Source organism: Mugil cephalus, chromosome 9 (assembly GCF_022458985.1).
Source record: "Mugil cephalus isolate CIBA_MC_2020 chromosome 9, CIBA_Mcephalus_1.1, whole genome shotgun sequence".
NCBI classification, from domain to species: Eukaryota; Metazoa; Chordata; class Actinopteri; order Mugiliformes; family Mugilidae; genus Mugil; species Mugil cephalus.
Window position 1 is genome coordinate 5,980,282 of NC_061778.1, and position 25,267 is coordinate 6,005,548.

Sequence of the window (25,267 nt, forward strand, 5' to 3'; positions counted from 1 at the left end):
ATTGCTGAATTTGTTTTATTGTTACCTCTAATAAAATCATTATTTACAGCACAGAGTCCTGCTTCCCTGACTCTTTTACTGTGGGGCCCATTTTAATTGTGACTCTCCTAATCCCCTGCTCTGAACTAGGCACATAACAATAGGAAAACCTTTTATGTTTTTCACCTTTCCCCAGTCAGTTGGCTAGCGCTCAAGACGTTCCTGTGAACTGCACTGACCATTATTTCCTCAAAGACTGAACTAGTCAAGAACATGTCTGACGCCAGTGAGAGGGTAACGGATCATTCTGCCGCTTTGAAAGAGAGACGACCAACACTTCACAATAATTTGAATATTATTAACCTGAGCACCATGGCACTTCATTCCAGATTTGCTGCACCTAAAATGAGATGTGATAAACTGAATCAGATGATTGTGAGAAGCCTGTTTATGTTACATAATGATGAAGCATTTGCCTTTACATCTGATGGAGCTAAACAGATGAATGTCAAGCAGTACTTATGGGTGTTACGCAAAAAACAGTTGTTCAAAGAGACACTCGCTGCATTTCCACTACACAAAATAAAAGCTTTATTTCTGAAATTTTGATAAAGTATAATTGCGCTTTGTACATGCTCTCATGGCGAAGTCTCACTTTATTATTATGGCCCACACCTGTGGAACAGACTGCAGGAGGAGTCAGGCTCAAGACCCACCTTTTTAACTTTCAACTGAGTCACCTTTTACTTTTTATTATTATATATTTTTAGTTTATTATTATTTTTTATATTTTTTATTACTTATTAATTATTTATCTATTCATGTATGCTTTTATATATGCTGATTTTACTGTTTTTAATTGCTCTTAATTTTTATTTTTTTATTTTTATTGTATTGTTTGTTCATTCCTTTTAGTGTCATTCAAGTCTTACATAAATAAAGTTTGATTTGTTTTGCAAATGTGCTGTAGCTCTCGTAACCTCTCGTCACGCGAGACTTCACTTGAACTGGGTACATGAACCCCCGCCGCCATCTCTGGTGTGATGGGGAATTGCACTTTTGCGATACACTTGTGTCGATACATCTGACAAACCAACTCATGAGAGCATACAAGCGTTTTAGAGATATTCGAGAGGTTTTTTGAAACGCCATTTCCATCTCCAGTTTTTTATTGCGATATTTAGGTTTTGCACATTTCTAGGGGTAATGGAAACGCAGCAAACGTCTCGTTAGCCTTCTGAGTTCGCTCCTTGTTTACTTTTATCGCTTCCGTTTTTCTTCTCATGCGGTGGATCTACAAGTTGAACAGGCAGTCTGAGAGATCTCTCTCACCAATTTGCTGCCCCGCCAATTCAACATGTTGAATCGACTAAAAATAAAATATGGCAACATTGGTCTGACTAGTGTGGGAGCACCAGAAAAAAAAACTAGGATCAGAGACACTCACCGACAGCCCAACTCTGAAAAAAGGCTGACCATCGCCTTGGTGTGTCACGGCCCTTAGACATCAAAGCAACAGCTGCCCTCGCTGAGAGATTTGGCAGGAGCTGCCAGTGGTGTGGGTGCACTGAATGTATGTGGAAGTGTGTTTCAGGGGTCTCGGTAAGAATCAGCATTTTTGACTTACATTTGCATTCCATTATTATGCAGGTTGTAAAGTATTGCACATGTGAAGTTGGGCTCATAGATATCTGTTTGCCAGTTTATCAGTAAAGTCAAAATTAGCTAGACGTTGATTCGATGGCTAAGTTTTATACCTGAGTGGAGAACTTCATCTCAAAATGTTCTATTATTGTCGTTTTTTTAAAAATCTCGCCGAAGTTGTCACTATCAGATGTCGTCTCTGTCAGATGTCTCCACAGCGTATATCAGTCATACTGAGTTTGATTTGTGACGGCTGTCAGTCAAAAGTGAATCAAGTTATTGTGCAGACTTGAAGAAGCTTCTCTTACAAATCACTACAAGGCGGTCTCTGATACGGAGCTCTGCGATGCAGGAAGTATCCCGCAGTTTTCTTGTTCTGGGTAGCTTCTTATGTGTGGAACTCCTCTGGGTCACACTTGTTCGAACAGAACAATTGGTTTTGATAAAATAGACAACAGGGTTTTGAAACATTCACTGTGCCTGCTAACAATAGAGTTTCTCAAGGATAAATCAGATGTCTGCTTTATTAGGATAGACAAGGTAAATATTGCATGTTTTTATGAGTGAGTGTGTGTGTGTGTGTGTGTGTGCTCCTGCACAGCTATCTTTCTGAGGACCTGAAGACTTGAGCCCTGCCCGTCTGATGAGTTGTACACCAACAGAGTGAGGACATTTGTGCATACTGAGGACATTTTGCTCGGTCCTCACTTCTTCACAAGGCTGTTTGAGGGAGCCACTTGGTTTTAGGGCATAGGTCTTCAGCAGCGGGTCCGCAACCCCTAGGGGGCCTACAGAGGTATTGCAGGGGGGTCACAAAATCTTTGGTTGATTAAACGTTATATATGTATATATATATATATATACATATATATATATATATATATTTATATATATATATATATTATTTTTAATTTTTGGATCACTTTGTTTTATTTTCTTTATCTTTTAATTTATATATATATACTTATACATACATAGTTATGTCACTGTATAGTTGTGTTTCTGAATATTGGAACAGATGTATAATTTTAATGGCTTAATATTGAATGCAAAATGATATTAATAATGTATGTTTATAAATAACACAGGGCCGAGTTTAATATAGAACACATAGAGTAGATAGAGGGTCAGATCACCGGCGATCCATTAAAGCACGCTGCATTTGAATTACCGAAAACTCAGAGTGGTTTGCGCTATTGATAAAATTCAAAGTGTGGCTGAACACTGGGGAGTTATGTTTTTGTCTGCTTTTGTCTTCGTGACATCTCAAGGGTACAACTAACTTCGTTTTTACCAGCAAATTCCTCCAGAAAGCGCAACTTCCCAGTGTTCAACCACACTTTGAATCCTGTCCATTGGCGAGTTATATAACTACCACAAGCTTTTTTTGATGCGCAGGTGGATGTTTAGTCAGTTTGGGGGTCCGTGGGCTGAAAAACGTTGAAGACCCCTGTTGTAACTGTATTGTAACAATACAGTTATGGTAAGGATTAGGGTAAGGCACTTAGTTATGATGGTTAAGGTAAAGGGCCTGGTAATGCACAATGTCAATGACTGTCCTCACAAAGATAGTCATCCGAACGTGTGTGTTCCTGTGTTTATTCATGTGTTTAAATCTTTACTAAAAACCCGTAATGGCAATGACATTGTGCTGCAGATGAGGTGAAAGCAGCCCATTATATGTCAGTTTGCCTTTGCCTCCTCCTTTCAGTGCCCTGATAGGACTCTTCTCAGTGCAGACCTGTTTTGGAGTAATGCCACAGATGGTGATGAGCCTGTGTAATCCCTGTAGATTTCCACGGTTTATAAACAGCAAGACAAGCAGCAGGTCCCGCCGATCTGAACAAACACTTCTAAATCAGGGGGTGTTTATCATGCCTGTTTGGGGTGGAGGTTGTAATTATTGCAAACAAGAGCAAACATGCAAAGAGAAATGGATTTCACAGATCTAATTGATTGGGGGAAGAGCTCTAGATTTTGCTGCAGAAACCAGCCCCCACTGCCTCCACGGTATTGTATGAGACTGCTAGATTTATTATAGTTTATGGCACCTGAAGTATTCCTCATTTCAGATGAGATGCATTCAAAGCGATAGAGGCTGCATTTCATTTCCTTGGGCTAAGTCGGAAAAAAAAAAAATCTTAAGCACAGTTGGAAATGGCTCGTTGCTATGAACCTCACAGAAGACAACAGATTTCTGCCTCATAATAGTCGAGACCACGAGTCTCACCCTGCATGCACAGACAGAGTGCATCGAGATAATTGACAAATTTCGTGGCGAAACGAAACGCTGCACATGCTGAAAGTAACATCAGTGTTTGCTTTCTTTCCGGCAAAAGAATCACAGCATTTTGATGTATTGCCTCACCCCTGTACGAAAATACATTCTTTTTGTCAGGTGAATTCCTTCCCAATTTTCCAGCCAACAATAGGGAACATAGAGAAATTGTTCTGATCCGTGACATGTTGACATTTCATTTGGAGAAATCAATCAAAATCTACCGGCAACAAGGGCACATGAAATGTGTCAAGTGAAACTGCTGAAATCAAAAGTTTTACAGGAACGGGTTTCGAATATTCATCAAGTAAATGAGATATATCAGAGCACCAAAGAAATCACAAACCAGTTCTTTTTTTTTTTTTTTTTTTTTTCCTAATCTTTCATTGTGGGGGTGGTAATACCCAGGAGAAATTATTATTATCTGCAAGGCTAGTTTTGTTTTCTGGTGCTTTAATGTGAAAAAAATTAACGGCATGAACATTTTAAATGGGAAAATCGATGTCGATAGATAGCACGAGGCGTTAAAACCCCTCTCCTGACGGCATGCAGTGCTGAAATGCAGGGTTCATGTTAAGTATGCTTTTGTTTTTGCGCCTCACCTTGTTATACACGTTCGGCGACAAGAGAGTCATCTAAAATTAGCCGCACAGTTTGAGAAACAGCAGGTAGTGCACCCTACTAATAGGCTCTAGAGGTGAATTAGCCATTAGCTGAAAAGGCTAATTCACCTCTAAACCAGATGTCTTTGTGAAAGTGAAAAAACTGAAATTGTAAATGGAACGCTGTGAGGACTGAGGGAGAGCTGTATCGATTGGAGCAAAGTCGTTTTATAGCAGACAAGTGCTGCCCCGTTTAAATAGTCATTATTTTAGTATGTCTAATACATGTGGCACCAGAATCTGATTTAACATTTTTGCATCGCTGCACATGAATCTTTGACACGGACGTAGACGCCGAAGTTAAAGTTTCATATTCCGAAGCCTAAGTAATGTGGCTCTCAGTTAGTAATTTATTCCTGTGAAGTTTGGCATGACACCTGGCACATACGCAAACAGAGCGATGGTTAACATACACACAACTCGGATCATCCTCCTGTGGACGCGCAACCCATTTGAGCAGCACATCATGAACCGGCGAAAAAAACATGACTGCACTTTTGCATTCTGCTTAAGTGGAAAAAATCAAACATCAGCCGGCTACTTTACACTATATTAAATTGTCGGGTGGGTAGTTCAATCGACCAAAAACATCATTATACAAGGGTCTATTAGCCTGAATGTGTTTCCTTACGTAGCATCACTTATTTATTTCAGTTTATTTTACTTTGATGTGAGCAAAGCTTGTAATTGCGTGTACCTCAGTCATCATGTTTCCTTGATAAAATTTTCATTTATTTATGAATTATGTATTGGCTATGCATAATGCAATGATGGAATTCCACTTTTTCTCCAAAACAAAACTTATGAAAGTATTTTTTTTATTTTTATTTTTTCATTTTTTATTTTTATTTTTTTGCTTCTCTTGGTGGTGACTATGATATGTCTGATGCTGGTATTTAGCAAACTTAAAGAAAAGCTTTTCCACACACCATAACAAGATGTCCAAACATTACTGATCGGCGGGATTAAAAAAAAAGAAAAAGAAAAAAAAAAGAAAGCCGACCTCCATTCAGTGTGTATTTGCAGTATATTACTACACCCACATGCATCACTCTGTTTAGGCTGAGATGTTTTACAGCAGTCCTTCAATGGTTTGCAAAGAGTGTATTAGTCATTCCTTTAAAAGCCTGAGGCAAGTAGCAGAGTTCTTTGTAATATACTGGACCCCAGCTCTAGGAGGAAGAGTAGAGGCCTGTCAAGGCACAAGTACAGTACTGTGCTGAAGGAGAAAATAAGTGTGTATTTTTAAATTAGACAGCATACAGTCTTCATTGCACGTATATATTAGGCTGAAGATGAACATTTTACTCGGAAAGAGAGAAAATTGCTCTTAACGGATGTTGTCACATCAGGACTTGATAATTGCTGGTAGCCTAGTTATGCAAAACATGATTAAGAGGGCTTTGAGTTATGGTGGAATTTACTTTGGAAAAAAAATTAAAAAAAACACTTGACAGCAAGCAGCACACTTATTACTACTGCAAGGGCCATCACTTCTTTCCTCTGCATTAGACTGCTCAGCTGTATAACAAATAAGATAGAATATAAATAATAGAAAGCCGAGCAATTTCATACGTTGCCGCAGATGCTAATTTATTGTAATAATATAAAATGACACCCGACAATATTTGTTCCATATTTATGACTAAAACTTTGTAAAATGCAAGACAATCAAGAAATGACACACAGACCCTCGACTGTATCCCGTGCAGCCATGCTACCAAGACTGTTGTTTAGGTCTGTCATTCGTCAAACTGTGTGTGTGTGTGTGTGTGTGTGTGTGTGTGTGTGTGTGTGTGTGTGTGTGTGTGTGTGTGTGTATGCGTGTGCGTGTGTGTGTGTGTTTTGAACAGAGAACAATGACAGAAACTGAGAGAGAGAGAGAGAGAGAGAGAGAGAACTGGAGAGGGAGAATATGATATCAATATCAAGATTTACTCAGTGGGGAGAGGATGTAGAGGCAGAAACTGGCACATTCAGAAGATTGGCAGCAGGGAACAGATGGTCAGGAGGAGAAAGGAAACATGACCAGGATGTGTAGTTATGCAAAGATAAGCAAAGGAGGTGCCGGGAGTGCTGATGAGCTATGAGACACTGGCATCATAATTCTCTGCACAACACAGCTATCTGAATATCGCAACTTTTTGGTGAGGCCTGCTAAGGAAGCCTGAAAGTTGGGTTTCATTGTTGCTCATTTGCCGTATCATAAAAGAAGCTGATCAACACCAGCTGTTTTCTTTTGCCTCCTGGCCGGCGGAGCTGTTTGGTCTTTCCACGTATTTAGACGTAATACATCAATTTCTTTGACAGATTTAATCGTAGTATTGGCACCATTCAGATTTACGCCGCTAATCGCTGACCTCCTTTGAACGAACGCGACGGCGTTTGAAGGGACGCGCCGTTTTCTCCCAGACATCATCATAACAACAGATGTGTTGGACCCTTCAGCTCCGATGCAAATATTACACAGCTGTACGCTAACGATGGCGCTTTTGTCAGAGCGGGATAATGGCGGTAAGGGATAACAACACTGACCAGCATGTTAACAAAAGTGAGACTCTGGGATCAGAACCTCGGTGTTAATCTTGCGCAAAGTGATTTTGGCCCCAATAAGCATTGAGTGAGAAATCCACTACGGGCAGCTAAATCCTGAAATCAGCCCATTTTCCATGCAGTGGTCTGTGAGAACACCAGCTGCCGTGAGCTATCGTGGACGTGAGCCCTAACACAAAGCACTTCACTCTGCATAGGGCACTAGGTTTTGTTTGCATCGGCATGGATGGAGAGACAGAGAGAAGAGCGTCTGCTTGAATATGCCTCCGTACCGGTCCCAGAGGCGCCGCGCGTGCCCTTGAAAAGATCCTTGGTTTATAAAGTTAAGACAAAAGGCCGGTATCGATTCAGTTATTACAGCTGTACGCTCCTGGAGCTGTGCAGTAATGATACAGTAATTACCATGCACCCCTTTAAGATGACTCATCTCTTTTAGGGACTAACATGTAAATGTTTATATTCTTGTGCGTTCTACCAAAAATCTCAGCTTCATTACGTATTAAAACACTGCTCAAGGTTTTTTGCCTTGTACTTTCTTCAGTTATACTTTCTCCAGTCTCGAGCAGCAGAGGGTAGCTTGGGTTAAATAGTTTGAAAGTAGAACGTGGTTGTCCGGGGGCCTGATACCTGGATAACATTTAAGAGTAACACACGGAAAAAGGTGCTTTCATGTCAGCCCATGTCAAAGATGTGCTCTACAAAATGATAATATACTTACAGTTTGTCTTTGGACCCGATCTCGACTACCCGGGGTCTGGACTGAGTGTACCGTCAATTTTCTGCAGAAAATGATCCACACAGGTCAGCGGTGTTGAGTTCCAACTCCAAATTAAATCGCAGGTATTTGGTATTTCGAGCCACAGTTATGTAACGTCTCAAAAATCAGTTCTCTGGAATGCAATAAAATAGAGAACCGCCTACCATCTAATGGAATTAAACTCAGTCGCTATCCTAGCAACATTTGTGCCTCTTGCGTTTCTTGAAATTCCTAAGCGAGTAATTGAGAAGTAATTGAAGGTTTATATTTATCCATTATTTACGACTGGATTGCATCTTCCAAGGCATTATGCAGTATCACAGATGTCTAACATTTATCTGCAATTATAAAATGTTTGCTAAGGGTGAAACCGTTATTTTAAAGAGGTTTTTTTATTTTTTATTTTTTTACAGACTGCAGCACCCACTGCCAGATGACTAATGCAGAAGGCTCAAAAGCCTTTTTGAAGTGAAGGAGAAGAATATGGTGGGATATTGATTATAAATGACTAAAATAATTATGATAAAACATTAACCTAATTTAAGGCTTGTTAAGCAAAGCAGCTGACACGTGGATGGCCAAAACCACCAAAATCCCAGAGCCCTCGGAAAAAGATATTTGAGCGATTAGTTCTAATTTTGCCACATGCAACGACATATTAAGAGGTTGCTGACTTGCATATGTTGTTTGCCCGGTACAGGAAACCCATTATCCTACCTAGCTGTTCAAACAGCATCCCATCAATAAGGTAATAATACAGAGGAATTGTATTTCCCCCAGTCATCAGATAGAAACTACTCCCACAGCATGGATAAAAAAAAACATGGCACACGCAACATAAAGCCCCCGTGCTCGCACACTGTTTAGGTCCAGGCTTTACAGTGCTTGAGAGAGCAGCTCTTATTTCCCAGTGAAGCACAGAAAGCATGGGTCACACACTGGATTATGAAATTGTATTTAAAATATTTTGTAGTGTGGTGCAGCATTTATTGACTGAGTGACAAAAAGACAGTTTATTTCAGCCTACACGACTGCTGCCACTAGTGCATCCTTAGTTGTTTTCCGGTTATTGGGCGGGATCAAATGAGTGACCGGTTAATACACAGAAATGCAATTCATCTCAGCTTAAACATTTATCTGAGTTGACTTTGCCGGCTCTTGAAACTTGAAATTGATATTCTTATTGTGTCAAAAGAGGTCAGAATGATTTCAAATGCAGCCGGCGACCTTGTTAAATCTGGCAATACATCCAACTGGACATTTTAAATGATACGACAGACAGTACTGTACGCAATATAATACCCCAGAGATAAACGCAAAGGGGAACATGCACCTCTGCATTAAAAATCTGTGTCAGCGCTCCGTGCTTTTCTGCTGAACCCACATGGTCAATAAATTCTTGCTGTTTAAAAGGTGCATGAGTAGAATTCTGCTCTCAAAGATCTAATGAAATGACGAGGAATTGACCTTCAGGACGCATGGGATTGATTCTTTACCACCATCCTCATGGTAATTGGCTTCGTATGGTTCTGCTCTGAATTATAAGTGAGCTGTATAGAGGATGTATGTCACACAAGAGCACTCAGTCCTTCAAGGTTTACAGTTCAGAAAGGCACCAATGGTTCCGCGGGGATCAGAGATGCGCTTGGTTCTAAGTTAAAAGGCTAAAGTGCAGCATCAGCATACAAAAGCGAACGAGCGTGTACACTTACGTAAAACAGCTCCCGTTCAAGGCCTTCTGATTAAAAGCCGTAGCTGCTGAGGGCAATTCCAAAAAAATGTTACATTTATTTCTTGCTTGGCGATGAAAATTAGTGACTCAAGTGATTGCTTGCGTAGATAATGAGTTTGCAAGCTTTGCGAGTGTCATTTATTCCTACCGAGAGCAAAGCCAGTGACGAAAAAGCCTGGACGATGTTTGCAGCGCCACAGGTTTTCTCAGGCGGTTGAGGCCAGGTCAGCGATTTGAGTTGAAGTGGGAGTGGCGTGGAAGGGCCACTGTGCAAAATTGAACCAAATTCGCCCTGCAGCATGTTAAACCATGTGTAAAATCCTCGCGACCGGCTTAGAAAGCGATCCCTGGCTGGAGCTGCCGTGCCCCCTCCCTCCCCACCCCCATCCACCTCAGTCTTTAGGGATGGTCACACTCGTTTCTCTGCACCACTCTTAGGAACCTTTTGAAGGAAGAGGGATGTCCAAGAGCTCATTAACCTCCCCCGTGCCTGTGCGGCAATTCCTGACACGCATCCAGACATGAGGTCACAACCTCTGGGAAAGCAACAGCCTCTTCACACGAGTTGGGACGCCCTGCCTTTTGTTCGTATATGCTGTCTTCTCCGTTGCATTTCCAGGAAAAGACATTGAGTGTGAAATTTTCGATGGGATTAGTGTCAGTTTTGCAGTGGAAGTTATTTTGAGTTATCTAGTGTTGACCGCAGGCTTGTTTGCTTGCTCATAAAGCTGTTATGGCTCTGGGGCAGCTGTTTAAAACAGTCTAAAATTGTTAAATTAACTCTGCTAGCTGTGGGCATACTTTAATACATTATTCACTGGTATGGTGATTTCTGCTCTCTTGCCATTAAGACTCACACTGACAGTTAAGATGGAGTGGGGATCATCATCACGTCTTCCCTGTAGAGCAGAGGGTCTGTGGTGCCCAGCATTGCCCCCCTATGATCTTATTATATTTTATGATGGGACATATTCCCGCAGAAATGTACTGTTGTGCGCTGACATCTGCGGAATTATCCCGATCGCAAGAGCCCATCACGGATTACTGATGCCCCCTTCTTAAAAGTGGATGCGAGGAAGAGGTAAACGGTGCATTTGTCTTGACAGTTTACCAGAAATCTCAACTATTTCTATATGCTCTCCATTGGTGAGGCGTCTTCATTAGTCAAAAAGCGTGGGCGGGACTCTTGCTCTCTGCAGCGAGTCAAAGAGAAAGGCAATAAAGGGAGGCAGGAGCTGCACTTTGCCGACGAGCATCTCTGCCGTCCTGCTTCAGTACAGTGTTCACTGCCCCTGATCAACGAAAAATACACAGGGACTCCTCTGAGAAAAAAAAAAAAAAAAAAGCAACCAACAACACAGAGTTCATCAATGTAACTCCGGTCAGTCAGAAACTGCGCCGATCACCTGGATAAGTCCATCCTGACAAGAGGCGAGATACAGACAGAGAAAAATAGGAGACAGAGTCAAACGCGAGTGGAGTGTTGACGTGAAACTGTGAAGGAAAAGAGAAGAATATGATTGTCAAGCAGCACTTGATCTTCATCCTTTACAGCCTCTGTGCAAGCGTCTTTAAAGGTGAGCATCGGATGTTGCTGTGTGGACGGGCGTGGTGTGCGGGGAGGTGGCGGCTGCGAAGCCTAAAGATCATGTGTGATCATGTCGCACGTGAGGGCAAGTGTGCGATGCGCAGAGTTGGAATCCGTCTAAAATGGTGCGTGTGTGCGCAGCAGTTTTTTGGGCTGCGGGACTGTCGTTATCGGGCTGTCAGGGCAGAGTGTGCTGGAATGCCTGGAAGTTGAATTGTGCAGCGCAATGGAAAGCAGAATGCGGCGGCACAAGTTTTTTTTTTGGTGTCGGAGACAACTTGGATGTCGCCCTCCCTTTGATATTCTGTAACAGATTAAATAAAAAATCGGGATGCAAGTGAGACGAGCGCTGGTCTCTCCATCCAGGCAGCCAGGTTATGTCCCCTGAAGCTGACACGGAGAGGCAGGAGAGGTTACAGTAGCCTAGCTGTTGGCGTGCGTCTTGTTTGCTGCGAGCCCCGTGTCATTGAGTGGTCGTGCTTGAGTCATGCTGTTTATTTGGGAGTTTTAAGTCATGCTGAACATCACTTAAAATCTGTGGATACGCAGAGGTGATCGGGAACATTCAGTTTTGCCATCGCTGCGTTTGAGTTGAGCTTTTTTTTGTCTCCAGCAGTGTGCGCACTGTGTTAAGTGTAGGAAGAAGAATAGTGTCTGTGTGCGTGTGTGAGTGCTTGGGTGTGCGCATTCTCCAGTGCTGCTGATATGGATTAGGCACAGACCGTGCGAGCCACGCAATCGCTGGTTCAAAGTTGAGCTGCTGGGGACGCAGGTAAGGTCGTGATGCCCCTCCGCCGCGAGGCATCGGTGTCTCCCTTAACAAGTCTCCAACTCCCCACAGACTGTCCCGCTCTTAAGCATCCTTGCCAGGCACCGCCCTATAGGGGACCAGTGCGCATAACACCTACCGGAAGGTTCCGGGGTACCGGGGGTTTCTACCGAACCAAAGCACCGATGACATCTTCAGTGCTGATTCAGTACACAGTAGTCGTGATGATAATAATGAGTGACACATAGCGTAAAGCTGATGTTTGATCGGTTTGAGAATCGAGCATCTCACTGTCAGAGGGTTGCACGGAATGTAAAGTGATTTCAACATTATATCGTTAAAAAATCTGTTTATCAGTACCAGATTCTTTCAGTGGCATCACCTCTCATCACATGTCAAATATTTTTAGTCAAAGTGTCAGACTATCATGTGTTTTAGAGAACGCGCAGCCTGTGCTCCCATGCAAGCCACCGTGAGGGCGACGAATGCCAAGAGACCGATTCATTTTATCGCAAAATATTTAGTTATTTTTCCCTTTTTTGCTGTCTCCATCTAAACAAGCCGCCCAACGTGAGATGCCATCACGTTGTGTGTGTACCTGTAACCTCTGATGGCGCACCCAGCCACACCACCCACCATCCCACTCCAGACCTGACCCCTCAGGAGAGGATTGTGATCGACGTTAAATAAAACCCCGCATGATTATGCATGTTGAGTAGTTCCAAAACACAATACTATGAATATTCTAATACTGTGTACCGCTTCTTAACAGACAATACATGGCGCCCTTGAAATCCGGCAAGTATCACCAGTTCAAGTTGGTGTATGAAAGTTAACTTTCAGATACGAAACTAGCTTGTAACCAACAAACCATTGTGGAAGCCTTCCTCCGATGGGGCATTCAAGGATACTCTGTTATCTAGGATTTGAAAATTGGCCTCCAGAAGGCATTCATAGGCAGTGTTGCAAGGGAATCTATACACCACGCAGTGAAATTCAATCATGTTACAAGGACGTGAAACTGAATTTCGCAGCATCTTGTTTAAGGGTTGTTGCCCGTAGATCTTTTTTTTTTTTTTGAACACACTCAAAAGGAGAAATCTTCTAAACAATCCATTGTTCCAGAGCATTTTTACAGGAGAGCATAATAATGAGTGCGTTGGACCTCCTTTGGGGAGCACACTTCACGTTACTGCTGAATAATTTTAAAAGCTCCACCGAAATGCATGGGTTGGGAACAGTTGGCTGCTCGGAAAGTGGGGACTCAATCTAAAACCATATGGTATGCTAAATAAAAAATAAAAAAAAAGTTGGAAGTAATTGCATGTGAATTGTAGTTAATGAGCTATATGGAAAGCCATCAGTACAGTATGGGGGCAGCCTGGATGCTCCATCTCATGAATATTAAACATACATGTTTATGTTTAAATGTCACATGCAAATCTTGGCTTTAAAATTTGAGTCTGATGCCAGAGTTGGAATGTGTAATAACTGCAAGAGTGGCTATGAGCGGTTACAGTGGACATGGATTTGCTCAGCTATGTACTTGTCCTGCTGTTCTAATAACTGGCAGTATGAGAAAGCTTCTATCATTACAGTCTTTTTCGTCTGCCTCAATGTTTCAACGTTAACAATAAGAGCCCCAAAGATGTAAAGACTAGCGTATAATAGCACTGTCTTGGACTAAAGCTATTAAGACCATTAGCTATACATTAGCGCTAACAGTTCAAAGCTAGCCCACTTTGCAACAGATTTAGGTTCATAACAAGAAAGAGAAAATTAGGCACGGGGAGTTTTATCTCCTTGTCCATGAGCTATGCTAAGATAGTGCCCATGAGGACTACTTTAAATATTTATGCTTAGAAGCTTAAGTTCAGACACATAAAGTGCCTAGGCCAGTCTAAAGTTAAAGCGCTTACTTTGTACAGACGTGAGAAGTTAAACAATGAAAGAAATCCGCAGAGGTGGAAGACCAGTGCACACACAGCACCTGAGAGTCTGCACAGTCTGTCCAAATTCCGTATGAAATGAAAATGGTCAGAAATGTTTAATCTGCTTTGGGAAGAGGATCAACTGCAACATACACAGAGGTGAGCATTTATTAGATTCTCGTGCAGGCGCCTTTGAATTAAACAAAGAGTAGTGGCTAATTAGTAGTAGTAGTAGTAGTTATGGGAGTAGTTTGTGGAAGAATTCCTTGTCCTCCGAAAAGTAATTTGCAAGATAGGGAAGAAATAAAGCGTGCGTGCGCTGGGACCTGACTCTACACCGGGCTTAACCTTTCACCAAATTTCTCTTTGCACAGTGTTTGAGATATCACGCTTTTGCAACAGCCAAACAAACAAATGGGACTGAAAACACAGCGTAGGTAATAAGGTGCAGTATCTTCCGTGCGATCACAGCCTAATCGACAGTTAAATTGCAGTGCAGCGCATCACACACTGCAGTGATTTTGTCGACAAGACTTTAGCCTCAGCAGCTCCGTTCGCGCTCTGGAATGCTGAGAGTCATTTCGTGCAGACTCATCCCTCTTAGAACCACTACTACACTATTAGTGTTTTGCTTAAATGCCCTGACGGTCTCTATCTATGGCGGGAATATGTTAATGCGCAGCCTCTCCGGTCTCTTTATTGTCTGACCTGCCATGTGCTTCCGCTCTGAGTGGGAGGTGGTGAGGCCTCGGGGAGAACTTTTGACTCTTTGACAGGTGTTGCCGTTTTACTAAACCTTTGCGACGTATTTCACCAAAAGCAGCTAATGAAGACAGGAGACCGACGTGTCAGGGACAGTTATCAGTTAAGATGGCAGCCAGCCTTGTTATGCTAATGAGCCACGTGGTGCAGCTATACTTAGTCTCTTTGCGGACCTGTGGGCCGCTTGTGTCACAGATGTAAGTTTTATGATCCGTGCGTTTCTTTGTCGGGCCGCAGCTTCTCTGGTTCGGTCTGACATTCCTTCTTCTCAAGTGTTTCATCACTTTGCTTCTTACCGAGCCCAAAAAGCTCCCATACCACCGAGGGAACTTTTCTTTTGTTTGAGCATGGAGCTTTTCATCATTCCTTATCTTGTCAGACATTTTGGCAAGTACAGCCTGCAGGTGACATTTGAGCGTTGGTGTGTGTTTGACCGTAATGCGTGGGGGCAGTAATGAGGGCAAAGCGCAGAATAAATGAAAGTGGCGCTTTTCTCTTTTTTTTTCCTTTTTTTTTCTCCCCCGAGCATTTAATCTGGTATCAGAACTGCAGACATCAAAACTACTGACAAGAAGAGACGCAGAGGTGGAGGATGAATAATGTAAATGAAAAGTGTCTTCCCAGATTTGGGAGTCATTAAATATGCAAAACTGTTATGTAGAGTGTTTGATATTTTCTTCACATATTGGTGTAAGAGAAGACCCATCCGGTTCTGATTGTTAAATTCCCTTTTTAAATATTAAATGTTTCTCATTTGCTAACAATATAACAAGAAGTTCACATTACAGGTTAGATATTTGGATGTCTCATAATATGTCTATATCCCACCAGATCAATAAACACAGCTTTATATTCAGGTTCTTAAATGTTTCCCATCTATTGTGCAACAATGTATCTGAAACATTATTTTAATTATCTGTAGTTGCTTTGCCATGATTTCTTAATTACATTTACACACGGTACAATTGTAATGTAGTGTAGAAAGGCAACATTTACACCACAGATGTACTGAAACTCCAGGCTCCTACGAATAAGCATTATGCACAAAGCATGCATGCACATCAGTGAAGATTTGCATATTATAAAACACTTAGGATTTATTTTCATGTTTACATTGGCACTCGCCCAGATGGGAAGTCCAACACACACCGAAATAAACTCAATAAATGTTTGTTTTTTCTCAGCATGCATATGGCAGAGACTCGCACCTTGCACACTCCCACGAGCGAAGCCATAACGACAATGTAAAATATTCATTACGTATAAAAAATAATAACCGGACGCGGCACAGTTTCAGGAGGATCGGGATAAAATCAAACACCTAAGCGGCTCTTAGCTTTTCTTGTGCGGTCCGTAGTTGTCTGGGGCAGAAACCTCATTAATCCAATGCAGTGAGGAGGACTTATTTATGAGAATGCTCGGTTCCAGCAGCAGCTTTCAATGCCCCAACAGTGGACATAGACGTGAATAAGTGCCCTGCCTGCACAGTTGATTTGTCATTTTGACTGTACAACGAGGACGGGAGTCGGCGCGCCACTTCTCATTTCGTTTTTGTGAGAATTGAGTTCTGTTTCAGCTCAGATCCAGGTCTATTGAAAGTCTCTTGAAATGAATACATATTGGGCCAAAGCAAAGAAAGTGAACCCCAAAATGTCACACAGCGCGAGACACCGGGAGCCTGTGAGATGTATGCATGGGCGCATCTCCTGCAGGTTGGAATAATCAGTCAGCAGGAATAAGCCGGCTGGGTTGAAGGCAAGGTATGGTAGAGGAAGGTGGTTTACATTCAAGGATACCCGTCCGCCGCCGCTGAGGGTTAGCTTATCCCTGCAGAATGTCTCCCAGCTGCCAAGTGCTGGCTCTGGTGTGTGCTGTGTACCACTGCAAATGATAATCCAGTAAAGGGGACAAATGTGCTCCAAAAGAGCCGCCGCTGCCCTGACTGCTTTCTGTTGACAGATATACATCTGCAGGGATAAGCCTCAAGCCAGAGGCAAATGTGCTCAGACAAGTGGGGAAGGGGCTTTAAGATTAGCTGCTCACCGCCTCGACTATATACAGCGTGCTGTCAGCCTCCCTTTGCCATGCTCTTTGTCACAGCACTTCTACACACCATGCCCCCTCGGACTGGCTATAAGCTTAGCAATGACGCTGATGGTCTGGAAGAGCAATTACACTATTAAAGATTATTTTGACCCGTATTTGAACGAAAAAGGTTAAGAGATTTTTTTTTTCTGCTTGCCAAGAAGCCCGTCTCAAGATACTCATGATAAGTTTAATGCCACCATCGGTCACGCCGAAAAGTGGTTAAAGCGGCGCTGGCATCAATCTCTTGCTCCTGAAGAAGAGACACCTGTATTCGCACATAAAACCGAATTTTACATGTGCGGCTATGATCCCAGACAGCCGCGTCAATACGCCCGGACAATAACCGCCTGCTGCCGAAGCTGAGAACTAGAGCGTCTGAGATCTTGTTTTCGCATATCGCAGGAGAGAGGTTTAAAACTTCAGCTCCTTTCGTAGTTGGGATAGTTCGTAGGAAAAAAAAACTGCTGTTTGACTTGTGTAATGCAGGTTATTGTGCCTAGCTGTAGTTGTCGAATCATATTTCTTTTAAACCAGTCCAGGTCCTAAATCTTTTCCTCTTACTAAAAGTTAATGTGTTTTGGTATTTTCAACATTGCTGCGGTGCAAACGTAATGCAGTTCACAGCTAAATGGCAAAAGGTAATTAACATACAGATCACAAATGAGCCTCCTACTCCTCTATAGTTTATCCTTTTGTAAGTTTCCAGGCACTTTAACCCAGGAGCTGAATAAATAAATAAGATCCAGACATTATTTGAACAAAATCTGTGGGGAATGGAAAGAAAAAATATAGAATTTTTGATGAATGAGATTCCACCGCGCTGTTGAAAGGGTTGTAGGTGTCTGTTCTGCGAGAAGTTTATGCATTCCCTAAATTATGGCATTGTGCCTGAAATGAAGCCTATACTTCATTTTATGCCCATTTGCGGTGTTGACCTTTACCAATCTCTCTTGGCCCTCATCTCAGTTGAAGTGGGCTTTGTGCCCGACTGTGGATGAGCCTGTGAATCTCATTTACCCTGTGTGATGGTCTCTCTCTCTTTTTTTTTTCCTTCTGCCACAATCTCTATGAACAAAGTTAATGTTTTTTTTTTGGTTCAGGAATGACCGCCGTATACCATCCCATGAACCAACGGGCATATAATCACGTTTAGTGCTGTTTTTCAATCATGGATGTTGTGTGAAAGTGTTTGCAAGTTCCTATAACCAGATTTTTTTTTGGGGGGGGGGTTCTTAAAACAGAAGCAGAAGGCAGCCTCCTTCTGCTAAAAAAAAAAAGTAGCTTCCTTATGTGTTGCTATAATAGATATCTCTTTCTGCCTCCGCTTAGAATGTTTGGGCGGCTTCCAACAAGAATGATTGACTGTCTGAGGTACCACACTGCAACCCAACACCTGGCGACCTGATCAGGAGTGACCGTGCTTGTTTTGAGTTATGTCCGGATCATTTTCAAGTGCACAAACAATGCGGACAATACGTTAGATCGGTGGAGCCTTTATTTGGCGTTTACATTTCAATCAGATATTGCAACTGACGTGCGTGTTGAGCTCACACAAGTTTTACTTTATATGACTGGGCCCTTTTTTCAGGCCAAGGTCGCCCTACCTACTATATGTGTTAATCTCGGCCTATAGTGCTTATAAATATATCTAATTATTATCATTTTTCATTCAATATTAAGCTATTTAAATAATACACGGATTCAAATATTATTTTTTTAATTTCAACTATATGCAACAGTAGGGTGGCCCTGCAACTGCCATAAACACCCCCCCTGCAGTACCTCCGCCGACCCCTTAGGGGTCACGGACCCCCTGTTGAAGACCCATGTTCTATGGTTTTGTTTGTTTAAAGTCTTAATATTAAGGAACATAAGTTTGCAGTGAGTAGCAAAAATGTAGTAAAAATATTCTGAGCTAGGTGTCTGTGAAAGTGATAAATGTGGATGGAATTTATTTTGTGGGATGATATTACGTTGTTTGTTGTAAGGTTTTCCCATACGTCTTGGGAAATAATTGTTTTCTTTACAACATAGCGCACATCTCCAAAAACACATTTGAATACCAAAACAATAGTAAGTGTATGCGCATTCAGGAGGGGAGGTTGAATGTCTCTATTTTTACACATTCACACCAAAAGTCTATCAGTTTCACACAGTCAATATAATTGTGCGTCACTGGGTTGCTGCGCTCATAAAGGCGCCTCAGTCGAGCAGTCAGGCTGGATGTCTGAACACCGGATAAAGGAGACTCTGTTGCACTATCTTTGGAAATTTGATAGCTTTCAGGAATAAGTAATGCGCTTTATAGACTTGTAAGCATCAAATCATTGCAAATATTTATTCCGGGGTAATGCTTATGGCTTTACGATTCGATATGGTTTGAGCACAAAACAAAATTAAAGACCCAGGAAATGAATAAGAACTATGAAAACCTGCTTAAAACACACTGTTGACTTGTGAGACTGCCTTGTAGCCATTTGTCGGGGCAAAATGAAAACCATTCATATTCTCGGCTCACTGAATCCCTCTCAGGGTCACGAGCAGACTCCAGACTAGCCAAGCCGTCGCTTTGCAGAGTACAGGCAGGTGCACCTGGCAGGTCACCTGTCCATCACGGAGGCTATCAGACACTGACCGACAATACCGTTCATGTTGCAAGGCAATTTACAGGTGCAGTCCTCTCCAGAATTTTATGTCTCTAAATTTCAGAGACATGCAAGCAGCATATTTATGAAGAAAAGTTTGTGAGTTTCAAAAAATAATTATTTATTGCTGTTAGACAATATTTCACTTAAGTCTGTGCTTCATAAACACATCCATACAATGCTGTACAGCACATATCAGACGGATTGCAATATGTATAAAGTTGCACATATATCAAGAACCAGTGCACAAGGCCTAACAATAGCTTGTTTTAGCCTAAATGTGTTGAGCGAATTTAAACAAATTAACATCACTGCTCATGTGTTTGCTGATGTAAACACACTATTGCATAGGTCTTCAACAAGGGTCCACAACCCCTAGGGGTCTGCAGCGGTACTGCAGGGGGATTGCAAAATCTTTGGTTGATTAGACATTGTTTATATATTTTTTTATTTCTCCCCGCAAATTTAAATTTCTTGAAATACACATTAACACAAATCCGACATATTTTAGTAAAGGGATAAGGGATACCTTTAAATTGGATTCAAAATTCTAAATAATAATGTATATTTATAAGTAGCACTAGGCCGCTTGCGGGTCCTTAGCCTGAAAAAACGTTTAAGGGCCCTGCACTATTGGAAAGCACAAATAATAATAATAATAATAATAATAATAAAAATGCTTCTCGTTAAATGTAACAAATCGAAAATAATTTTCCTGCCTAAATGAGATACCAAGAACCAAAACCTAACTTGAGAGCAGAGACACAAAAAGCACAGACTTAAGCTCATGCATGTTCATACAGTTTTATTGACTTCCTCTTTAAAGGCTTCCCACAGGTCTCTAAAGCTGGAGTGTAGATACTGAATGCAGGCATATTTGCAAGTGAAGGTGGGGGATAAAAGCACTGAAACTCATGTCCTCATAAAGAGGGATCAGCAGTGTGAACGGGAGCTGCATACCGATGCAAGAGATGCCAGCGCTCGGAGCCAGAGAGCATACTTTGCTTGGAGAAAAAAGGAAAAAAAAAACTTAAATCTGCTAAGCTGAGAGCAGGAAGGGGAAAGGAAGGGAAGGTGTGAAGCAGGAAGGCACACAAACGGTAAAAAAGCGGAGAGAAGTGTCATTGTGTAAGATAGATCTACCGTTTCCTTCTCCTGCCATGGCTGGGGGAAAAGCAAAAGCGGGGACTGCAGTTTTAAAAATAAAGGTTAAACCATTGCGTTTGGCATAACGTCTCACATGGGCGTTTCACAGAGATACTTCTGAAATAGTTTTTTTCTTTGCAGATGATAAATGACAAAAATATGTTCATGACTGCTGCACGAGTAGGACACTCCGTGGGTGTGTTCACACCGGGCATGTTTGGAGGAGTTTATTCTGAATTCCAAAGCATCATTATTCTAGTTTACTTTGACAGGCACGAACTGTGTCTCTTAGTCTTCAGGTATGCAAGTGAAATAACAACTCTGAAACTTTTCATTACGTGCAAAGACTAACTTTTGACACAGTCTGAGTCGTCAGGGGAGCCAAAAAGACAATAACAATGAATCCATAAGCTTCATATGAGCAGCTACACAGAGGGGATAGAGGAGACACATTAACAAGTCATATTATATGAGGCACAAGACTCACAGATTCATGGACCTGCGGGGATGGAGGGGGTAATAACACTGTCCAGTGAGTGAAATAAAAAGCTGCTTAGATGTAAGAAAAGTATTTACTGTTTCCATCGAAAACCAGAGAAAGCAAGTTCCTAATTGACTACACAAGCCTCAGAAGGGCTCGTATTTACAGTATCTCCAATGATTCCTCTTTTTTTTTTTTTTTTTTTCAAAGTTCCCTGCAGCAGAATTTGAATTTTCCTGGAGAAGTTTCTCTCATATGATCATTAGAGAACACTGTATCAGCATTAAAAATATATGTACAAAGTGTTCCAGCCTTTGAGTGATTCTGTGTTATTACGTTTTGCCTGAATATGAACACCAATAAACCATAAAATAAATACATCTGAGTTTATGGTATAAAACAACAAGGCCAATTTAAAATGAGACAGGATTTATTTACCCACAAGGGAAATTCTTTGATCACAGAAGCTCAGTTGCACATACAAAACTCTCTTGCGAACCACAAGTGAAAAGAAAAATAGGTGAAAATAATAAAAAATAAATAAATAAATACAAATAAAATATAGGTAAAAACCTATTAATATATATATTTTAAAAAAGTATAAGCGAAAAACGTACAAGGTAAATTATCCTGCAGGAGGGAGATTCAGAAAAATGCTTCGCTAATCATCAACCATCGATTTAAGCTTGTTAAAAAAATATATTTCTATCAAACCTGTAATGTTTTAGAAGAATAAAATATAATTTATCAGATGCAACAGCTGACATCTCTGGAGCTTATTCCCCCGTGTGGTGGTTTATACATAATAATACACTGATTCTACTATGTGCACTTAAATAAAAGAACGTGAATATTGGATCAATTTTTTTTGCAGTTCACTCCAAATAACAACGATTAATTGCACATTCTCTCTCTGGGAGTGAGCGTTGATGTTTATACAAATGCCTGGCTTTAAGTACACACATTGATTAAATTTGATCATGGGGGGGCTTTGCCGTATAATTGTTGAACAGGCAATTATCGTCAATGAGTCTTTAATTTAAGACGGGGTGGCTGACCTCGAGTCTGAATATCTAAATCAAACAACTCCCAGTGTACGTAGCTGAAGCAGGGTCATTATCCTTTCAAAACATTCACAGATCACTGCTGTTGCAATCATACATTTAAAGCTATTGTTGGCAGAAATTTAAGTCAAATCCAAGTTGTAGGACGTGTTGTTACAGGACGCACTAGTCCAGCTAATGTTGCAGTTACAGTTCTACGTGTGAAGGCACATGCTCGATTATTATTATTTTTCCATTCAATTCTAAAATGTCCCCCTGCTGATTAACCCTTTGACTGGCATTGTAACCACAAAGTTGATCTTTTTTGTAGTAGTGCTTAATTTCTCATTTTGTACCCATTTTCTAACCATTGCTGGTCAAACAAATGTTAATTTGCATGTTAATTCCCAAATCTGGGTTTTAAAACATTAACCCTTTGACTGGCATTGTAACCACATTTTGTAGTAATAGAAGTAGACAATGTGTACAGCTTCAGTATTAATATTGTATCAATCTGTACAATCGTGTCAACATTTTAATAATGATGTGTCAAAATACTCAGTTTGCAGTGCGCGCTATTAACATAGTGTGATATTTAATCGTATTTGTTAGTGTGGAAGTCAAAGGGTAAAGGCATCAAATACAAAATTCCCTTTATTGGAGCATTATTGTCGATTGACTGTACAAACTAGCATTGTATCTGCATAAATTATGCACTCAACTAAAAAATAAAAGGTTTATTATAGATAAAATGGGATTTTTACCACTATTTTTTTTAAAGAAATAGTGGTATCAGTAAGAATTGGAGACACCTTCTGGGAGTATGAACCCGAGCAACCATAGTCAGCTGCGCTCTGTTAGAAAATACCACAGAAAAAAAAAATTGTATTGTATTGTACTGCTGAAATAGCAGGATATAAAGCCAGGACAGATCATACAATAAGCTCTTATAATGGCCAGCCCGGACAGACCCTGACTTTCATGGACTCAGAGATGATTATACATTTAGTTTCATCCAATTCTGTTGGAGTGTGAGAACATCCGGCGTGTTCCTGGTGACCTCAACTACTGGAGCTGTAGCATCCCCTAGATAATGACCACTCTGAACCCCGGGAGCAGTCCTCATCGCCTCATAAATATAGGGACCATATGGACTCTCAGTGGAAAGCTGCCGACAGTCACTTTTCAAATGGACGCATACTTGTAGGAGGCTTTTGTGTAGCAAAAAAAAAAAAAAAAAAAGGTTCATGAAAGCTGTGTTTTGTGGAGGCTTTTTGAATGATAGTTTCAACTGGAGAAAGAGGATATGATCTGATGCGCTAACTGAGCCCGCAGTCATGGAAAATTGTGCCTTGTTAGGGCCAAATTTAGGGTCACTGTGCAACAGATACTGTTGAATTTCTATTTCCCAACAACAGATTAGCAGATAATTTACAGAAAATGTGGTTTCTAAAGCCCCAAATTTGGTAGCTAAGGAGCGGTTCTGGCCTACTCACGGGTCACTGAGCCCTGTGAAAGATGCTTTTTGGGAAAATTATAGGATTGCTTTTGAAACAACAAATTGATCTCCACCAACCATTCAGGATTTCTAAAGCGAGGAGATTATATATATATATATATATATGTATATATATATAAATGAATTCATATGACTCAACTGTGGATTGCTAATAAAGAATCTGAAGGTTATAATATGAAGTCAATTCTATGGTGCCACTTCAACAAAATGTATTTAGTGTTACATTCAATAATGATAATAAATGGTAATTATGCTGAAATACTGTTAAAAAAATTATCAGTATTAACAGAGCTAAACAAGAACATACATTTGATAAAGGTTTCAGCTCCACAGTCTATACAAAATTCAAATTCTAATATGATTTGTCTATGTGATGTATAAGACGAAAACATCCATTTGAATTTGTATTATTTATCCAGTTCAGTGAGCCCTGAGGTAGGCAGCCAGACAGCCAGACAGACAGGGGAAGAGGCACATGTCTGAACATCTGCAGTGCCTGTTTTATGTCTATATATATATGTATATATAAAAATACATATGTGTGTGTGTGTGTGTGTGTGTGTGTGTGTGTGTGTGTGTGTGTGTGTGTGTGTGTGTGTGATCTATTCATGTGTGAGCCCTCTGGATCTTACATTATTGATGTAACCTTGTGCTCAGGCGAACGTAATGCAAACTAGATGCAACTGCGCCACAGCTAAACTCTGTCTGACCTTATTTTCAGCTGATTTTAACACGGGATCAGAACATGTGCGCTAGATGCTCACATCTCATCACCATTCTTGCAGGATCTGGTCCAGACCCTGTTTCCCAGGCAAGAATTATGTCATCTTTTAAACTTGATTGTCAGATTTATTTCTTAAGCAGTGCATTCTGCGCTTATTTCCACTTTATATTAACAGACCCCTCTCCTCTTCTGCAGTGTTTCCCACACAATGTTAATACTATGACCATATTTTATGGTCTCATAAAATATTTTTGCACGTTTCAAACAACGTTGTGCTTGCATTGTGTTTTTCCTATTGCTCCCAAAAGCATCTCTCCTTCTATCTCATCCCCAAAGCCGCCAACTGGTGTATCACGAAAAGCTATTTGTGGTGTCCACAAAATAAATTACGTTACCGCCACTTTTTTATACCCCGATGTTTGTGCTCCGATTATTTAACCTCCTGAGACCCTGCATCCTCATATGGGGACGTTAAGTTTTAGGTTTGTGGCAGCTTCTTATTCTGCTTCATTTAAAATTTTATCCTTATATCTAGATACTGGTTGGTGTTAAAACATCATATGACAAAATTGGACAAGGTGCAACACCTCGGTTTTAAAGTTGAAACTTGTTTGCTCATGCTTGTTAACTTTTCTAGTTTAATGTGACACGCATATTCTATTAATAGTAACAAGCTATAACTTTGCTAATTAGCAAGTACTAAATTGAGAAATTGAGAACTTCATTATTTGCAATTCTGCTTTTGCACAGCAATGCTCAGACATCAGATTTTTTTTCTATTTTATTACATATTGGTGACTTTATTATTATATTGATATAATATTTATATTAATAATATTATATTAAATAATCTTAGTGTCCACACACAAGGACATAATTTCTTCCAAAAACTAGTTCATGTTCAAAGACGCTTAGTCTTTGCTTAGTTTTTATCATTCTTAGGTCCTAAGGTCCTTAAAAATGCAT

General features: G+C 40.8%; 1 protein-coding gene across 3 annotated transcripts in view; it reads left to right on the forward strand.

Moving 5' to 3' along the window:
• The first annotated feature begins 10,712 nt into the window (after nucleotides 1-10,712).
• cadm2b (cell adhesion molecule 2b) overlaps nucleotides 10,713-25,267 on the forward strand; it is a 141,381-nt gene continuing 126,826 nt past the window's right edge. Inside the window, exon 1 of one of the 3 annotated variants that reach the window (XM_047594933.1) lies at nucleotides 10,713-11,182. In XM_047594933.1, coding sequence (XP_047450889.1) covers nucleotides 11,122-11,182 — 61 coding nt within the window. In that variant the 5' untranslated portion in view covers nucleotides 10,713-11,121. The remainder of the gene's footprint in view (nucleotides 11,183-25,267) is intronic. The other 2 variants (XM_047594930.1, XM_047594932.1) reach the window with 2 other exon arrangements.